Here is a 14,663-nt window from a genome sequence, read left to right as displayed (position 1 = left end):
GGACCATACGGGTATTTTTGCTAATCTAGGGGGTCAGGCAGGAAGCTGGTCACAAAGTTGGGGGCCATTTGGGAAATAACCCTTGAATTAATCCCTTTTTAATTCCTTTCCCTTCCAATCACAAATTCGAATCCCTATTTTTTTCCTTACAAACCAACAAGCAATTCTCTCTCTCTTACTCATTTTTCTTCAAACTATCCACCCATTTGATTCCCCAAACAAACATTTGTAAAATTGAAATCAAACCCATTTTTCCCCAATCTCTCATCTTCCACCCCCGCCAATTTTTAGGGTTTTTGTTCAACTTCAATGACTACTTCATCCAAGATTAATAACTTATTACCCCCTGGTTTAGTTTCAAATCTTCAACAAGTTTTAATTAACAGAAAGGGTAATGAAGAAGAAGAAGAAGATCAATCAAATCAAAATGATGGGTCTTCTGAAGTTTCTTCATCTAATACTGAAACAACCACCATTACTTCAGACATTGATAGTTCAAAACCTATTGTTTTAATTACAAATGCTGATGGAATTGATTCATTAGGTCTTACTTCACTTGTACAAGCTTTAGTTCAAGAAGGTCGTTTCAATGTTCAAGTTTGTGCTCCTAAATCGTGAGTTTAACCTAATTTCATTTTCTTTCTGATTTTTAATGTCAAATTTGGGTGTGTTTGGGTGTCTGATTGAAAATTGAAAAAAAAAAAAAAAAATTGATGATATTAATCCAATCTAGTGTTCAGTTTTAGCCCAAATGATGAAAATAAATTGGGGGTTGAGGCCAAAATGAGTTTGAGTTGGTTGACATTGATACTAATCCAATTTAGGGTTCACTTTTAGGCTTCCTAAGAAGATTGTACACTTACCCACTTTCATTTCTTTATCATTGTAGTGCTGAATTTGATTTGGGGTTTTGATTGAAAATTGAAAAAAGTTTAGGACCTGATGATATTTATCCAATCTAGGGTTCAATTTAAGCTCAAATAATGAAAATAAACCTTGGGTTTTGAGGACAAAATGAGTTCAACTTGGTTGACATTGCCTTCAAAAATCTTAGGTTTTGCCACAGGCTTTGTTGCGAGTGGTCATGAACTTGGTTTCGCCCGTCCAGGTTTGGGGTTTGAGGTGTTACGGGTTCACGCTCCCTTAATAGTATGTTGACCAATACAAAAGGGTTTTGGGTTTTGGGGAGAAATTGATTCGAATAGTTTATTTCTTTATGGCTTTTGATGTAGGGATCGATCCGTTTCGGGTCATTCAGTGACGCTTGGCGAAACTCTGTTGGTTAGCTCTGCTGAAATTAGTGGTGTAACTGCCTATGAGGTTTCTGGTAATACCCTTTATCCGGTTCGGGTCATTAAAATTTTGTTTTGAAGTTAGAATTAAGGCACTGTTATACTGCTCATTTTGTAATTTAGTAATGAGTGCAACATTGGTTGTTGATCATTGATCAGGAACCCCCGTCGATTGTGTTTCATTAGCTTTATCCGGGGCGTTGTTTTCATGGTCTAAGCCTGCATTGGTATGGATTACATTGTTTTATGGGAGACCTAGAATGATTTTATCGATCTTTTATTGCTTATATGTGGGCATTGGTGTTTGCTTTGTTTCGATATTTAGGTAATAAGTGGAATTAACAAGGGATCAAGTTGTGGTCATCATTCGTAAGTAGAAACCGGATTCTTTTCTTAGTGATTGATTATATTTATGATCAACTAGAGAGTGATGTCCTTTTTCTTGCTGCTAAAATACTATAACAAGATTCCCACTCTTCAAATTTTATTCACTTGAAAATTTTACCAGATTCTATTCAGGAGCTGTAGCCGGAGCTAGAGAGGCTTTACTCTCTGGTGTACCATCTCTTTCGATTTCATTGAACTGGTCAGTGGAAGCTTCTTCTTCTTCTTCGTCATAATGATGATATTTTCTTTCGCGATAGTTTCACTTTTGTATTTGGGATCATGTTTATGAGTCTATTCGAACATTTTGTTAGGAAGAAGGAAGTGAGCCGAGAAAGTGATTTAAATGATGCAGTCAATGTGTGTTTACCGTTAATAAACGCAGCTCTGATAGATATTGAGAAAGGGGTTTTCCCTAGAAGTTGCTCATTGAATATCGAAATTCCAACTTCTCCGTTGACAAACAAGGTCTGTCTCTGAAAGTTCCTCACTTTTGGATCAATTTCCTCATTTCCTTGCGCACTTCTTGATCGACAAACATAGTCTGTCTCTCAAAGTTACTCCTTTTGGATCGTAATCTCCACTTTCTTTGCTCGTCTATGTGTTTTGTACGCCGTTTTTTATAGGGTTTCAAAGTCACTAAGCAGAGTTTGTGGAGGCCCACTCCAAGTTGGACTGCTGTATCGGTAAATAAGCATCCTGCTGCTGGACATTTTATGTCGAATCAACAAAGTCTAGGCATCCAACTTGCACAACTTGGCCGAGATGCATCTGCAGCTGTGAGTACCTCATTAAGACCTATCATTATCTCTGGAGTGATCCATCTATCTCACTCTCTCTCTCTTATATGTTTGCAGGGTGCAGCACGACGCCTTTACACACAACGGAAGAATGTTGAAGTAGAATCAGTCGGAGTTGCCGGTAAAATAGACTCAGAACAAGTCAAAAAGTACTTCCGGCTAGAGGTATAAAGATGGCTATCTTGAATAGGTTCCAACACTTCGAAGTTGTTGCCCTTTTTAGTCTTTCTCTAATAATAGCGAATAAATGATTGCAGTTTGTGGTTAAAGAGGGAAAAGACACCGATGAGGATTTGGACTTCCGAGCAATCGAAAATGGATTCGTAAGTGTAAACGATTTTCTTTCTTATTTCTTCTTCTTTTTCATAATCCGGCTCAGACCATTAAACCCCACCTCTCTTGTGCTCATGTTTCCGATATCAGGTTGCAATAACACCTCTGTCGTTATTTTCGAATTCTGAGTCGGAGCAGACATCCGTATCAAACTGGATTGCTGCAGCTTTATCTCCACCAGAGTATGATGAATCTCCCTCAGTCTGACATCCCTCGTCTTGATTTTTTTCGAAGCTCACTATTTTCTGACGTGTGTTGCCATGATTCACTTGAGATTTCTTTCATGTCGTTTAATTCTTTATTTCTTAACCTTCTGTAATTTATGGTATCGCCTGTTAACTTGAACGACCAACAACTTATGTTAAATCGCCAAATAATGTATACTTCTGTTTGAAAAAAATGTGGTTGTTTTTCTTGTAATTTTGGTTCAAATGGTTCGGTTGTTTGTAGTTAGATGATTAATACTCTGATATCGAGCCACTTATAAGAGATAAATTCTAAGACTAAGCGACTGAATAGCCTATAATTTACCCTAATTTCTATGCCACAGATACGTGCATACTTGAATGAGAAATTATTCAATATCCCTCAAGTAGAATGTGACTTGACTCTGTGACCGAACAGTCGATCGAGTAGACTGTGACTTGACCGTGTGACCCAATGCATATTTGGCACGAAACAGGTATTCAATGGCTGAGGTAAGGGGAGAGAAAAGAAAGCCAGTTGATCCGCTAATATTAGCCATCACAGACAGTTTCTGAGAAGACATAGGGAAAGAATTCGATGACCAAGATAAAGGAGAGAAATTCGATCAAGAGAGAGAGAGAAAGTTGACCCGACATCAAAGGCCATTTATGTCTGGCATAGGCTTTGACTTTTGACTCCACATCATCTTGGATAAAAAATGAATCGGATTATTTACTAACATTGAGGTAAAATAAATCAAAAGAGAGAAAAACTCAATGGAATGTAATAAGTCTTCCTTTTTTTACTTCATATTTTTATGGGTTATTTCCCTAATGGCCCCCTACTTTGTGACCAGCTTCCCGCCTGACCCCCTACTTTACGAAAAATACTCATATGGCCCCCTTCCGTTATAACACCGTCACTCTCTCTCCTCCACCATGTTTTCTCTCTCTGCCAACTCATGCCACATCATCTGTTACGCCACCTCATCACCATCTCCGATAGAGGTCGCCGGCCGGCCAAATTTCCGGCCGGCGACCTTCAAACTTTAAATTTTTTTTTTTTTTTTTCTCTCTTCCTCTCTCTCTCTCTAAAATTACTCCGGCGAAGGGAGACCTTCGCCGGAGTGGTCTGTTCTTCAATGAACAGACCAAAATCTGTTCTTGAAGAACAGATCTCGGTCTGTTCTTCAAGAACAGACCAAGGTCTGTTCTTCACGAACAGATCTCAGTCTGTTCATTGATGAACAGACCCGAGATCTGTTCTTGAAGAACAGACCCGGGTCTGTTCTTCACGAACAAACTGAGATATGTTCGTGAAGAACAGACCACTCCGGCGAAGGTCTCCCTTCGCCAGAGTAATTTTAGAGAGAGAGAGAGGAAGAGAGAAAAAAAAAAAAAATTTTTTTTTAAATTTGAAGGTCGCCGGCCGGAAATTTGGCCGGCCGGCGACCTCTATCGGAGATGGTAATGAGGTGGCGTAACAGATGATGTGGCGTGAGTTGGCAGAGAGAGAAAACATGGTGGAGGAGAGAGAGTGACGGTGTTATAACGGAAGGGGGCCATATGGGTATTTTTCGTAAAGTAGGGGGCCAGGCGGGAAGCTGGTCACAAAGTAGGGGGCCATTAGGGAAATAACCCTATTTTTATTACAAAAAGGCTCTAGTTTAAATTCGACAATGGGCCTCTAAATTCTCAGTTGCGGCCTAGGATTCAACCAAGTCTGCTTTAAAACAATTGGTTGTTTAACAAAGGGTCGGAACCTATAGCAAAAGACCGAGCGAGGTCATACTTTAGTGCTAACACTGAGATTTGAATGGGACAAATGCAATTTATTTACATTTCACTTTGCTTTGTACAACTCATGGTTTTAATGTAGTTAAATACTTAAATATATTATTGGTTGTAATAATTTTGCTAGCAGTTTTGGATTGATAGTAAGTTCGCTTCTTTTTGTCCAATCTCTTTACATTCTCTTATACTAGGTTAAGGCAATTGTTTGTGATTTTTTAATCAGAGGAAGATATAAGTTTTCAAGATGGTTTTTAAACATTAAATTCGAATATGGTTATTTGTTTGATTCAAATGTCTTAACCACCCTTCCTATAAATATTTTTTCAAAATAAATAAAACATACATTCCACCTTACTTCCCTTTTCACTAATCATCTCTCTCCAACTCACCTCTTTCTTTCTCTCTATCCAACTCACCTCTCTCTCTCTCTAACTCACCACTCTCTCCTCCGACGAAGATCGTCGGGCAGAAAAATTTCCAGTTGGTTATCTTAAAAAAAAAAAGAAATCTCTCATTTCTCTCTCTGACCATTCTGGCGAAGGGGTTTTCTTTCGCCGGAGTTTTGGTCTGTTGAAGAACGTTAAGCCATTTCATTCGTCAGGCTATAGAGGTTTTAATTCGTTAGACTTTAAGCTCAGTAGTATTTTGACAGTTATCGTACTTATCGCATCGTCTCGATAAATCAATGCCTTGTGACGACTGATGCAGATCTTAGTCGATTTCTTACAAAAAAACATGGGGCACCTAATTAACTACTAGTAGTCAACAGTTGGTAGCCCAAGTGGTCCTAAGGTGTTGACATAAACTCTATAAAGCCCTGGAGGTCCCCAGTTCGAATCCTAGAGAAGGTGAAATCTTTGGTTATTTGAATTGGAACTATTACGGTGTAAATAATGTTGTTGGGCTTTAGGGCATGTATAGTTGGACTATAGACCCGGTCTTATTAGTGTTTGAAGTGGGCGGTTATCGAACTTATCACATCTATGATGCATCAAGTGCCAAATATAACTACATACGTAGACCGTAGCTCGTAGTCGACTTCCGAAAAAAAAAAAAAAAAAAGAAATTTAACTAGTTGTAATAAAAAGAAAACCATGGGTCACGGGGAAGTGGAGAGGCGGTTTTGAATAAATAAATAAAAAACTGAAATGACAAGACGTAACGCGTAATTTGACTAGCGGGAGGGCAAGAAAATTTGTGGCCCATAGAAGAAGGAAGTGAGCGTCGGGAAGTGGAGAAGATAGATAGATAGATAGCCGTTATCACGTCAATCCAACAAAGTGATAAAAATTTCAAATTAAAGACATAAGAGCTATTATAATCCGTTGATCAAATATTTATTTAATCCAATCCAACGGTTGTGTTTGCATGCTTATCCTTACTGTCTCTCTAACCCTAAATTAAATATACAACTACTAATAAACAACCCACACCCCACACCCCACTTGCACACACCCACTCACTCTCTCTATATATAAAAGCCTCCTCTCCCTTCTCCTTTTTCTCTTTGATCATTCATTCTTTGTTTCTTCAACCCTCCTAGATGATGCAGTCAGTCTTTTGAGTGAGAGAGAGAGAGAGAGAGGGAGAGAGAGAAGAATGGGTAGAGAGATTGGTGTTGTTGTTGTTGTTGTTAAATCATCTATCTCTCTCTATTCCTTCTTCTTTCCATCTTTCTCTCCAAAGAAAATATTTTCACTAGTTAATTGTAATGAAATGGAGAGAATGAGAGAGAGATATTGCTTACAACCATATATCTCTCTTTTTCTATAGATCATCTTTCGATCTAGTCTGTTGTTAAGGGAAGGGAGGTTATTTCACCCCCCCATAGATCTCTTTTTCATAAGATGAGAAAGAGAAAGAGAGAGAAATGAATAGAAAGGTGACTGACTACCATAGATCGATCTATGTCAGTTTTCTTCTTCTTCTACTAATTAGTTTCTTACTCAATTTGTACTTGAAACTTATTTTTCTTTATTCATTTTTTCCATTACTAATTGGGTAATATGTTTGACGTCATCCTCTGCAAAAAAAAAAAAAAACTTTTTACCTTAGGGCGCACCTACGTCTGCCTTTAGTAAAAGTAATGGCACCCACTACTATACTAAAAGGCCCCCTCCCCAACGGTTGAAAATTCAAAAAAAACTTACCGTTTGAATATTACCGTTGAGCTCTTCCTTTGACACTATTTAAAAGCAGTTGTAGTAAGTTTTTTTACACTATCTGAAAACTTCAATCACTTAAGAAACTCTCCATCAATTTCTATATCTCTCTGTTTATATTCTATATTGAGAGAAATGGAAGATGAAGGGATGTCTGGAACAACTCTCATCATGCTAAAAAATGTTCGTGGTATTATATTTGCGATTGATGGTCTCGCAACTAGACAAGAAGATGGAGAAATGAGACAGTTGGGTGATAAGAAGATTCAAGTGTTGAGCCCTAAACCTTACTATCTCAGTTGCATGCTTTCAGGATCTTCACCAAATTGCAGAAAAGCAGTGAAGTCCGTAGTCACCAAGGTAATTTTTTAAATAATAAAATAAAAATCTCTGATCTCTTATCTATATCTATGGTTCAATCTTTTAACTAAAATCTCTTAGTTTTCTTTCTCTCTCTAGTTTTTATTTGGTAGGGTTTATTTTTGGAACCATTAATTCTTGTCTATTGGGGATTTTCAAGAATACCGATGGATTTGATTAAATAACTGCTTTAAATATTCCACCCCCATTATTATTGATAATGGTTATGGTTTTGGTTTTGGTTTCAGAATAATCGTTTGTTTAGAGGCAAAGGTCGAATGACAGTTAAACAGTTTGCCGAATCTGTAGTAGAGTTTTGGGTTGCTGAACTTGGGAAGCCAAAAGATAAAAAAACCATAGAAGATAAAAATTCTACGGTAGCTATTGGGGGTTATGATGGTATTGGTGTTGGTGGTGAGAATGTTTGTCAAATGTGGGCAGCAGAATATAAGCCTCCAAACCCACCAAGGAAGGTTGAAATTGTCGAGGACTATTTCTTTTCCGGCAGCGGCAAGGATCTGGCTAAGCTTGAGTTAGAGTCTTATACTGTTGAGATGACTATGGCAGAAGTGACAAGGAGGGTTAAAGCTGTTATGATGGCAACCAGTCGACCATATCCACCGAATGAGAATGATCTTGAACTACCACAGAGCGGGGGACAGACCAACATTCGGTTGATTAATTCTGACAACGATTTTGAGATACATCTTACTGCTAAAATCGATGATATTATCGAGGAAATGATTAAATTATGCGATCTGGAAAATATAGAGCTGGAGAAGAAGAAGAAGAGGGAGGAGGAAGAGGGGAGTGGTGGTTCTGGTTCTTCATCTTCCAAGGGGAAGGAGGAAAAGGGGAAAGGGGAATGAAACAAGACAACTTCAGTGGATACTACTACTACTACCAGAAGAAGAAGAATGACACAATGTCTCCATTTCCTCTAATTTTAGTGTCCTTTAACACGGCAGGGGCCTTTAACTCGTGTTCTAATTCGCGTCTTTTAACTAGTGTCTACTTGATTGAATGATGTTCTTTAATTCGTGTCATCTTTTAACTAGTGTCTACTTGATTGAATGAAAAGCATTAGATTTCTTAGTGTTCTTTTCTTATACATTTTTCCTTTCTGTCTGTTTTCTCTTTTCCCCAATTCTAAATCTTTCTAATCAAGGAAAAGGTGAATGAAATATAAAAAGAAAAGATAGAGAGACAGAGAGATGGTAAAATGAAGCGTTTTTTTGTTATCACAACCACTGGAAATCTGCTGTATTTGGGCTCATCAAGGTCTGAAATATGACTCAAGCAGTACCAGACCAAAAGTGCATTCAAGGTCTGAAATATGACTCAAGCAGTACCGGACCAAAAGTGCATTCAATTTCATCAAAAATCATGAGACAGGAAATACAAACAATAGTTATATAGATAAAATATAAATCAAAACAAGGCACCCACCCTACTTCTCGTAAGGATGGACTGAAGTTTCATGCATCCACTACAATGTGCTAGAACAGGGATCTGTCATTGTTAACTGGGAGAAGGCTCTCCGAGATAGTAGTAACATAACTATCGGTGCATAAATGTGGGAGCGACGAGGGGATCCCACTTACATCAAACTCTCTCCAACTTCTCTTCTTCCAATTGTAAGAATAAAAAGACACACATTTCTTCTTCCCCACTAAATTATTACAATTCCATCCCTCAGTTGATGTTACGATTATCTCATCATTCGATCCTACAAACTTACAAAACCTAACACCACATTTCTTCCCCAAATGAAAAGGCAATGTGATGCTACTCACCTCACTCCATCTTCCATTGTTATTACTTGAAAAACTACCATCTTTACCAATAGGCGTTCTATTGATCTCCTCTTCCAACTTATAATCATCATCTTCATAAATATACATCTTGAAAAGACAATTGCTCATTTGAACTAACATAGCTAAACACCCACTCACTTCTAATAAATTAACAAACTCACCGTAAGGAGTATAATACGATGGACTATTGAGGGGGTTGAATTCTCTTCCAATATCATCTCTAGGTTGATCAAGTATGAAATCAGGGACTGTGATTCTTCTAAACTTCTCCATCCCTAAATCAAATGCCACTACGCATACAGGACGATCTTCGCTTTCCCAAGCTCCAACATTAAGTTTAAAACTGCTCCAATAAATAACACCATTCACATAAATAGAATCCTCTGATAGGTCAGAAGGGACATCGGGGACCTCTTCGAGCCTCCTCCATTTAGTATCACCATTTATACCTTGACGCCCTACCGTCAATACCTCACATATCAAATATCTGTGTCGAAGATCTTCGGAATAAACATCCCACACACAGACCAATTTGTGTTCATTAGTGGAAGGATCAAAACCAAATTTGTAGTTGGACTTCACATGGCTATAGTGCATCCTCACGCAAGGGATGCCATTAATTTCTTTTTCTCCCGATAAGAGTGATGATTCAAACCATGGTGATAATTCTCCGGTACTGATATTGCATATACGAACAGCATACTCAAACTCGGACTCAATGAGACATATCAAACCGTTTACAGGGTTCGAAATGAATTCATATTCGGTCGAATCCACCTCCCTTACTGTGTCAACAACTACTACATTTGTAGCAGCACGGGTGTTGTCTCCTCTTTTGTTGTCGTGTTGGAACAAATTTAGGTCAGCTGTAACGTGGATTTCTTTGTAAGGCCAATTGTTGAAAAGCATCATTTCATCATGATCATCATCACATTCTTTCTTAATTGTCCCTGCCTTCTTTGGTACAGGGGTGACAATAAATAGACGACGAAGACTTGTTTGAGAACGGTTACGAAGGTGTGACTCAATAAAGTTTTGATCTTTTTGAATCAAGGAGCCCCATCTCTTACAGACAGTCTTAAAACGGAGAAGGGTTTTGACAGGGAGTCTGGTTAATATCTCAAATATGAACCAATCATCATGAACAGGAGGAGGACTACTAGTACTAATAGTGTTGTTGGGTTCAACAAAATAATCATGGGGTAGTGTGATTGATCTGAATAACTTACTAGTTCCTGCTGCATTCACAAAGACTAGTATAGCAAAAGTTCTTCTGCTGCACTGGTAGTAAATAATTCCATTGTTATAATCATGTTGAAGTAGATACGGTGTGAGGAAGTCGTCACGACGAGGACGACAATTATCATCGTCATCTTGGGTGAGAAGTTTTTGATTAGTGGACACAATATAGAAACCAAATTGTTTAGGTCTACTGCTGCTAGTATAACTCATCATCTCCCTGACTATAATCTCAAAGGGGGTATTGTTAGGTGCTTGTATAATTTCATCATTGTTACATCTTCTAACCTTCTTCTTCTTCTTCTTCACATTCTTCTTGTTGTTGTTGTTGATGGGATTAAATTTCAAACTGTTAGGGGCAAATTCAATTTCTATCCTTCTCCAATTCATTCTCCTATTCTCTACAAGTATTAAAATTGAAATTCATCATCAACAACGATTAACTCTCTCTCCCTCTATATATATATATAATGAATGAAATCTGATAAGAAGAAAACACGGAGAACCAAAACTTACCCTAGTTAGAAGAACAATACCGCCATAGACTTAATGATCCAACAACTTCAATAGATGAGGAGGGAGATCAAGAGATCGAGATATCTAGAGAAAGAAGCCTTCTAGGAGTAAGGAACTGAAGAGAAGGAGGAGGGTCTCTTTTATGCCCTAACCCCCAACGGTTCCGATTCAATTACACCCCAAAATAGTACACATCCAACCACTCACTTTTATCTTTGGATTTATTCCTGTTCGCCCCTTTTTTTTTTTTTTTTTTTTTTTTTTTTTTTTTTTTTTTTTTTTTCTTTTGAGAATTCTATGAGGATCTACGTCATGAGACATTTTCTTTTGAAACGAAAGGAACAAATTCCATTAATAAGTGATTAAAATCACAGTGATAACATGTATGAATTCTTATTTCTCTCCTCCGAAAAATTTCATGAGAGTTACACACCTTTAAATGCAAAGTGTCTCATGAAAGGGAAAGAAATTGGACTAGACACTGACACAAAAGATCATAAAGATCCGAAAATAGAGACCTTAAAAGTCTGACAAAAGGATCCAGAAGATCCGTGAAAGGAGACCCTAAAGGTCTGATAATAACGAAATTATTATACTAATAATACAATTAACTCATACTACAAAAATAAAGAAGATACTAATTTACATTCCTCCCAACTGCCATTGTTGTAGTAGATTAATCATCCTTGGTAAAGCCGCATTTCATAATACCACCAACATCAGAATTCTTCTGAGAAGATCAATTAATCAATAATAGCATAATCGGCAACATCAGAATCAATTACTGTTCCTTGGAAATCACATAATCCTTTATAATCTGAATTAATTCTGTTTGGAATTTCTAAACCATTCATCATCATCTAACTACTAAAACTTTCAGATTCTTGAAATAACCCATCTTCAAAATTACCCTTTCATCAACAAGATCATAATTATTTTTGTTTCGATTTCTTTGATTTTCGATAACCACCACCGATCGGAATATTTCGAAGAACTCTGCCTTTTGTCCAATAACGTACTTTAGTGATTGATTTGAAATGATGATATAAAACAAGGCACCTTACTTCTCGTAAGGATGGACTGAAGTTTCATGCATCCACTACAATGTGCTAGAACAGGGCTCTGTCATTGTTAACTGGGAGAAGGCTCTCCGAGAAAGTAGTAACATAACTTAAGGTACCAAAATGTGGAACCGAGGAGGGGATCCCACTTACTTCAAATTCTCTCCAACTTCTCTTCTTCCAATTGTAAGAATAAAAAGACAAACTTTTCTTCTTTCCCACATCTTTATCACAATTCCGTCCCTCAGATGATGTTACGATTATCTCATCATTCGATCCTACAAACTTACAAAACCTAACACCACATTTCTTCCCCAAATTAAAAGGCAACGTGATGCTACTCACCTCACTCCATCTTCCATTGTTATTACTTGAAAAACTACCATCTTTACCAATAGGCGTTCTATTGATCTCCTCTTCCAACTTATAATCATCATCTTCATAAATATACATCTTGAAAAGACAATTGCTCATTTGAACTAACATAGCTAAACACCCACTCACTTCTAATAAATTAACAAACTCACCGTAAGGAGTATAATACGATGGACTATTGAGGGGGTTGAATTCTATTCCAATATCATCTCTAGGTTGATCAAGTATGAAATCAGGGACTGTGATTCTTCTAAACTTCTCCATCCCTAAATCAAATGCCACTACGCATACAGGACGATCTTCGCTTTCCCAAGCTCCAACATTAAGTTTAAAACTGCTCCAATAAATAACACCATTCACATAAATAGAATCCTCTGATAGGTCAGAAGGGACATCGGGGACCTCTTCGAGCCTCCTCCATTTAGTATCACCATTTATACCTTGACGCCCTACCGTCAATACCTCACATATCAAATATCTGTGTCGAAGATCTTCGGAATAAACATCCCACACACAGACCAATTTGTGTTCATTAGTGGAAGGATCAAAACCAAATTTGTAGTTGGACTTCACATGGCTATAGTGCATCCTCACGCAAGGGATGCCATTAATTTCTTTTTCTCCCGATAAGAGTGATGATTCAAACCATGGTGATAATTCTCCGGTACTGATATTGCATATACGAACAGCATACTCAAACTCGGACTCAATGAGACATATCAAACCGTTTACAGGGTTCGAAATGAATTCATATTCGGTCGAATCCACCTCCCTTACTGTGTCAACAACTACTACATTTGTAGCAGCACGGGTGTTGTCTCCTCTTTTGTTGTCGTGTTGGAACAAATTTAGGTCAGCTGTAACGTGGATTTCTTTGTAAGGCCAATTGTTGAAAAGCATCATTTCATCATGATCATCATCACATTCTTTCTTAATTGTCCCTGCCTTCTTTGGTACAGGGGTGACAATAAATAGACGACGAAGACTTGTTTGAGAACGGTTACGAAGGTGTGACTCAATAAAGTTTTGATCTTTTTGAATCAAGGAGCCCCATCTCTTACAGACAGTCTTAAAACGGAGAAGGGTTTTGACAGGGAGTCTGGTTAATATCTCAAATATGAACCAATCATCATGAACAGGAGGAGGACTACTAGTACTAATAGTGTTGTTGGGTTCAACAAAATAATCATGGGGTAGTGTGATTGATCTGAATAACTTACTAGTTCCTGCTGCATTCACAAAGACTAGTATAGCAAAAGTTCTTCTGCTGCACTGGTAGTAAATAATTCCATTGTTATAATCATGTTGAAGTAGATACGGTGTGAGGAAGTCGTCACGACGAGGACGACAATTATCATCGTCATCTTGGGTGAGAAGTTTTTGATTAGTGGACACAATATAGAAACCAAATTGTTTAGGTCTACTGCTGCTAGTATAACTCATCATCTCCCTGACTATAATCTCAAAGGGGGTATTGTTAGGTGCTTGTATAATTTCATCATTGTTACATCTTCTAACCTTCTTCTTCTTCACATTCTTGTTGTTGTTGTTGTTGATGGGATTAAATTTCAAACTGTTAGGGGCGAATTCAATTTCTATCCTTCTCCAATTCATTCTCCTATTCTCTACAAGTATTAAAATTGAAATTCATCATTAAAATTGAAATTCATTCTTGTTGTTGTTGTTGTTAATGAATGAAATCTGATAAGAAGAAAACATGGAGAACCAAAACTTACCCTAGTTAGAAGAACAATACCGCCATAGACTTAATGATCCAACAACTTCAATAGATGAGGAGGGAGATCAAGAGATCGAGATATCTAGAGAGAGAAGCCTTCTAGAAGTAAGGAACTGAAGAGAGAGAGGAGGGTCTCTTTTATGCCCTAACCCCCAACGGTTCCGATTCAATTACACCCCAAAAAAGAACACATCCAACCACTCCCTTTTATCTTTGGATTTATTCCTGTTCGCCCCCCTTTTTTTTTCCTTTTGAGAATTCTATGACGATCTACGTTAGTCGTCATGAGACATTTTTTTTTGAAACGAAAGGAACAAATTTCATTAATAAGTGATTAAATCACAATGATTACATGTATGAATTCTTGTTATTTCATCCGAAAACTTCATGAGAGTTACACACTTTTAAATGCAAAGCGTCTCATGAAGGGAAAGAAATTGGACTAGACACTGACACAAGAGATCATAAAAGATCCGAAAATAGAGACCTTAAAAGTCTGACAAAAGGATCCAGAAGATCCGTGAAAGGAGACCCTAAAGGTCTGACAATAACGAAATTATTATACTAATAATACAATTAACTCATACTACAAAAATAAAGAAGATAC

The 14,663-nt window shown here is 37.5% G+C and overlaps 4 protein-coding genes across 5 annotated transcripts; 2 read left to right on the top strand and 2 right to left on the bottom strand.

Annotated features, from left to right (window-relative positions):
- The first annotated feature begins 82 nt into the window (after positions 1-82).
- LOC147540691 (uncharacterized) lies at positions 83-3,229 on the top strand. The gene is made up of 10 exons (XM_086643702.1): positions 83-614; positions 1,233-1,327; positions 1,452-1,519; positions 1,618-1,661; positions 1,801-1,878; positions 1,991-2,144; positions 2,303-2,455; positions 2,534-2,641; positions 2,734-2,799; positions 2,900-3,229. The coding sequence occupies exons 1-10, from the start codon at positions 310-312 to the stop codon at positions 3,014-3,016; spliced, it is 1,188 nt and encodes a 395-aa protein (XP_086499828.1). The 5' UTR covers positions 83-309; the 3' UTR covers positions 3,017-3,229.
- Positions 3,230-6,286: 3,057 nt separating this feature from the next.
- Positions 6,287-8,405, top strand: LOC147540690 (uncharacterized). Of its 2 annotated transcripts, XR_015224899.1 has the most exons (3): positions 6,300-7,310; positions 7,559-8,317; positions 8,369-8,405. XR_015224899.1 is itself a non-coding variant. In XM_086639008.1 (2 exons), exons 1-2 carry the CDS (start codon positions 7,086-7,088, stop codon positions 8,177-8,179), a joined length of 846 nt encoding a protein of 281 aa, XP_086495134.1. In that variant the 5' UTR covers positions 6,287-7,085; the 3' UTR covers positions 8,180-8,405. The 2 variants fall into 2 exon arrangements, 1 of the variants encoding a protein (XP_086495134.1); XM_086639008.1 differs by having other exon boundaries at positions 6,287-7,310; positions 7,559-8,405.
- Positions 8,406-8,659: 254 nt separating this feature from the next.
- LOC147540689 (uncharacterized) lies at positions 8,660-11,371 on the bottom strand. The gene is made up of 2 exons (XM_086639006.1): positions 10,883-11,371; positions 8,660-10,767 (listed from the first exon to the last, which is right to left on the bottom strand). Exon 2 carries the CDS (start codon positions 10,754-10,756, stop codon positions 8,810-8,812), a length of 1,947 nt encoding a protein of 648 aa, XP_086495132.1. The 5' UTR covers positions 10,757-10,767; positions 10,883-11,371; the 3' UTR covers positions 8,660-8,809.
- On the bottom strand, positions 11,203-14,235 carry LOC147540688 (uncharacterized). Its single transcript, XM_086639007.1, has 2 exons — positions 14,055-14,235; positions 11,203-13,943 (listed from the first exon to the last, which is right to left on the bottom strand). The coding sequence occupies exon 2, from the start codon at positions 13,930-13,932 to the stop codon at positions 11,992-11,994; it is 1,941 nt and encodes a 646-aa protein (XP_086495133.1). The 5' UTR covers positions 13,933-13,943; positions 14,055-14,235; the 3' UTR covers positions 11,203-11,991.
- Positions 14,236-14,663: the final 428 nt, after the last annotated feature.

The sequence above is a fragment of the Eschscholzia californica genome, unplaced genomic scaffold, assembly GCF_041429995.1.
Source record: "Eschscholzia californica isolate CP2 unplaced genomic scaffold, dmEscCali1.0.p SCAF_5, whole genome shotgun sequence".
NCBI lineage: Eukaryota > Viridiplantae > Streptophyta > Magnoliopsida > Ranunculales > Papaveraceae > Eschscholzia > Eschscholzia californica.
Note: the sequence above shows the minus strand (reverse complement) of the source record. Positions and strands in the feature narration are given on the sequence as shown.

What these genes read in the sequence shown, in the direction of transcription:
- LOC147540691 (XM_086643702.1), top strand. Translation starts at nt 310, where the DNA reads ATGACTACTTCATCCAAGATTAATAACTTATTACCCCCTGGTTTAGTT. An exon ending in CTTTCGATTTCATTGAACTG is followed by an intron (nt 1,879 to 1,990) that starts GTCAGTGGAAGC and finishes ACATTTTGTTAG; the next exon opens with GAAGAAGGAAGTGAGCCGAG. An exon ending in AAAAGTACTTCCGGCTAGAG is followed by an intron (nt 2,642 to 2,733) that starts GTATAAAGATGG and finishes AAATGATTGCAG; the next exon opens with TTTGTGGTTAAAGAGGGAAA.
- LOC147540690 (XM_086639008.1), top strand. Translation starts at nt 7,086, where the DNA reads ATGGAAGATGAAGGGATGTCTGGAACAACTCTCATCATGCTAAAAAAT. An exon ending in TGAAGTCCGTAGTCACCAAG is followed by an intron (nt 7,311 to 7,558) that starts GTAATTTTTTAA and finishes TTTTGGTTTCAG; the next exon opens with AATAATCGTTTGTTTAGAGG.
- LOC147540689 (XM_086639006.1), bottom strand. Translation starts at nt 10,756, where the DNA reads ATGAATTGGAGAAGGATAGAAATTGAATTTGCCCCTAACAGTTTGAAA.
- LOC147540688 (XM_086639007.1), bottom strand. Translation starts at nt 13,932, where the DNA reads ATGAATTGGAGAAGGATAGAAATTGAATTCGCCCCTAACAGTTTGAAA.